This window comes from Cariama cristata, unplaced genomic scaffold, assembly GCF_000690535.1.
Source record: "Cariama cristata isolate BGI_N322 unplaced genomic scaffold, ASM69053v1 scaffold18493, whole genome shotgun sequence".
Classification (NCBI taxonomy): Eukaryota; Metazoa; Chordata; class Aves; order Cariamiformes; family Cariamidae; genus Cariama; species Cariama cristata.
In genome coordinates, this window is record NW_009609165.1 from 10,024 (window position 1) to 13,625 (window position 3,602).

Here is a 3,602-nt window from a genome sequence, read left to right on the forward strand (position 1 = left end):
ATCTGTAGAATTAATCATGTGCAGAAGTATTTGCAGACTCTGCTTAGCTCTCTGTAGAGGAAACCATTAGTTAAAATTTCCCTTTTTTAAATGCCATGTGCTTTTAGATTCTAGGATCTATATCAAGACCTCCATTCTAAGCATGACCCCAAGCCTATATTTGAACTAAATCTTGCCTAGCATACAAATTAATTCCTTGCAGTCCCACTCTCAGACACGGCTTTTAAATTAATTCTGTAGTATGTGAGGAGGGCAGATTGCATTCGATCCACTTCCTAGTGCCATCTGAGAGGAGCGGTTGCATATTCCTGGCTGGAATATAACTTTGATCGTGTCGTAATTCCTGAGGTGATGTCGTGCATAGGTCAGTTAATTGGAGGAGATCTCATGATTAGAAGAGCCTAACATTATGCAGAACACTGCAGTAAGCGGGTAACATTCTTGAGCTCAAGCTCCTTTGAAAGCTGTGCAAAGACAGTTTGTGTTGGGATGAGCATCGAGTAGAGAGGCAAGCTCTGCCACTGTCACTGTTACTTGGTGCGTGGTCCACAGTGGCAGCTCTCACTGCGGGAGTGCAGACTCAGAGCGAGTACTGTCGTGTCCCTGTGTAGAGCTTGTACAACCAGAGAGTTAGGTTTTCTAAGTACTATTGTTTAAATGACTGTTGAAACAACCCTTTGAAAAATTAACAGAATCTAGGATTGGAAAAATATCAGGAATTTATTTTCTATTAATTTTATAATGAAATTGTTACATTACATAAGATGTAATTGTGTCAAGTAGGCTTTTCCCTCTACACTTAAATGAACCCACAGAAGACATTCCAGAGCATTTTTCCTTTTCATTTAAATCCCTTAAAAGAAGTGCAGCATCTGTTACTTTTGTTTGTCTAATAATCAATGTCACAATGCTTTGTAGCTCTGTCTGCTGAGAAGCAACATAGTTCTGTCACTATTGCCACTCGTCTGTCTCTGTCCCTGAAATGAATGAACTAAAGTCTAAAATTAGGAAGAAAGTTAGTCTTTTTCAGTTTGTTTCATGAAAGATTTATCACCTTTCAGTAAGAAAAAAAAAAGTACAGAAAATAATACATAATTATACTGGTATCTAGCCTCATTCTGTATTTCTGATTACTGAGCACTTAATCCTAGTACAACTTCAGAGTACAGTCACTGCTGCGGACTAACCACTTGTAAGCATTTCAGGCATCCTGTATGTTTAAACTATAAAATTGGTCTCGTTACGTAATTTGGTCATAAAGGTGTAAGTTTCCAAAAATAAGAGTCATGAATATTGCATCTACCTAGTAGTTTACAGTTCCCTTACAGTTACAGATTCCAGGATGTGAATCCATTCATGGAGTATGACTTCACTGGGGCTAGAGTAAAACTAAACCCCAATTCCAATAGCAAAGATTAGAATTGCTGGGATCCTAACACTCTTTACTTCAAATATCTCCATCTAGTTTAGTTCCCTAGGAGCTGTCATAGTTCTTACAGTATTGATGGAGGGGAGTTGGAGGGTGGACGGGGAATGGAGAAACCAGTCTTTGTTTATGGTTGTTCTTAAAGACAGCAGAAAAGAAAGGATACACATGTATGGCAGAACACTTTTATCTGGACCAAAATGTGTTATTTTCACGTATATCCCTTGGATAATTGTATTTGGCTATAGACTGATTGAGAAAATTATAGTGTCCTAACTTGAAGGTAGCACTGCATCAAATAAACTGACCTTATCTTTTAAGTTTTATATGAATGAATGAATGTTCATACATTTCAAAATAAGGAGGCAAAGCGTTTAAAAGGTGATAAGTATTTCTAAATTATGAATTTAATTTTAATTGATTTTATTTACATGATTTTCATATTTGCATTGTTGTTTTGCTGTCTTTTTCACTGTAGATCACTGCATATAACAGGCGTACCTTTGAGACAGCAAGACATAATTTGATCATTAATATAATGTCAGCAGAAGGTATGTACAGAAAATAGCTTAGCTTGCTGTGTTTTGAACTGAATAAGCAAAACTATCTTATGGGCTCCTGTTCTTTTAAGATAAAAACTACTGTAAAATAATTGTCTGGTGTTGAATCCAAATGCAGAGGGACAAAGGGGAAGTCAGAGAATTTTTTCTGTTTTGATTCAATTTGTTATTTTTATCCAAATTATTTCTGTCAAGTAGGACTGTTATTCCTCATTCAAAAAAAGGCTGTTTGCCTTTTTTTTTCCTTTAATTAATTTGAATTTTTTCCCCTGTCTTTTCAAATGGACCTTACACGAAGGATTTTACTCTCTTTCTCCATGTTGTTTAGTTTTCTTAGTTTTTCTTTAGTTTTCTTTTTTTTTTCCTTTAGTTTTCTTCTTTATTCAGAGAACAATTGTATAGACAGATTCAGAAGACAATAGATTATGGCACATATAGACATTTGTGTCCTTAAAATTAGTTCTTTTTATCATATTTATGTACTTACAACCTGCAATACTCCAGATTGTGAATCCATTGTAACTGCAGATCAATTTTGACCCCAAAATTAGCATGAATGTAGTTTTATCTGTATAATGAAGATTTACCAGCTGAGACTCTTTTCCTCTAGTCAGCTCCTTCATCTCCCAGTTGTTTTAAAAATAGCCAATGGTTTTCAGCTTAAGTAACAGCTATAGGTACTAACTATCTAATTAAACATAATCACATTAGGTTCAAAATGAGCTAGTTTAAATACAAGATTTTTGGAAAGGTGTATCAATCTTATAAGGGGTATTAGGTTAATCATTACTTCAAATTCTTTGTTAGGGAGCCATTGTTTAAGGCAAAACTTTTCCTTTTTCATCATAACTAGATTTTCCTTTACCGTATCAAGCGGAGTTCTTCATAAGGAATATGAATGTAGAAGAAATGCTAGCAAGTGAAGTTCTTGGCGACTTTCTCGGAGCCGTGAAAAATGTGTGGCAGCCAGAACGCTTGAATGCTATAAACATTACTTCAGCCCTTGACAGGGGAGGGAGAGTTCCACTTCCCATTAATGACATGAAGGAGGGGTAAGCACATGTGTCAGTCTAATGTTTTTGCTTTACTCTTTGTTTTTCTTACTGAAAAGCTTAATATTTTTTCAGGTTTTCTAGAAACTTTGCAATTATCGTTTTATATTTTGGAATTAAATATTAAAAGTTTACTGATGTTCCGAGCCTCTGTTATACCATGGGTTTAACATGGGTTATACCAATGGTGTTAGGCACCATTTCAACAGGTGACAGTTCCTGGATTGGTTTTACAATCCAAGGAATACCAATGAATTCCATTAATTATAAACCAATTGGTAGTAAATATGCTTATTTTGTAATTCCAGTCGTACTTCTGAACAGTCATTTGGCATGCTTTTCAAATATTCAATAGTTCCCAATTCACAGAACTCAACATTTTGAAACAAGGTGTGACAGAGCATAGGTTACAAAGACACTTAGATTTCTACGAGCATTTAGCATGTATCAGTGTCATTTGTTGTACTCTTAGTGAAATTTAGTTATGTGCTTCAGGAGCACTGTGGACTTTCATCTGAAAGTGATAAGCTGAGGTATCTAGGGAAGTTAGGTTAGTGTAAACTG

At 35.4% G+C, this 3,602-nt stretch overlaps 1 protein-coding gene across 1 annotated transcript in view; it reads left to right on the forward strand.

Moving 5' to 3' along the window:
- SGCE (sarcoglycan, epsilon) overlaps positions 1-3,602 on the forward strand; it is a gene marked incomplete at its 5' end in the record, with an annotated part of 22,272 nt that overhangs the window by 7,887 nt on the left and 10,783 nt on the right. The window contains 2 exons of the mRNA XM_009697452.1: positions 1,905-1,977; positions 2,840-3,038. Coding sequence (XP_009695754.1) covers positions 1,905-1,977; positions 2,840-3,038 — 272 coding nt within the window. The remainder of the gene's footprint in view (positions 1-1,904; positions 1,978-2,839; positions 3,039-3,602) is intronic.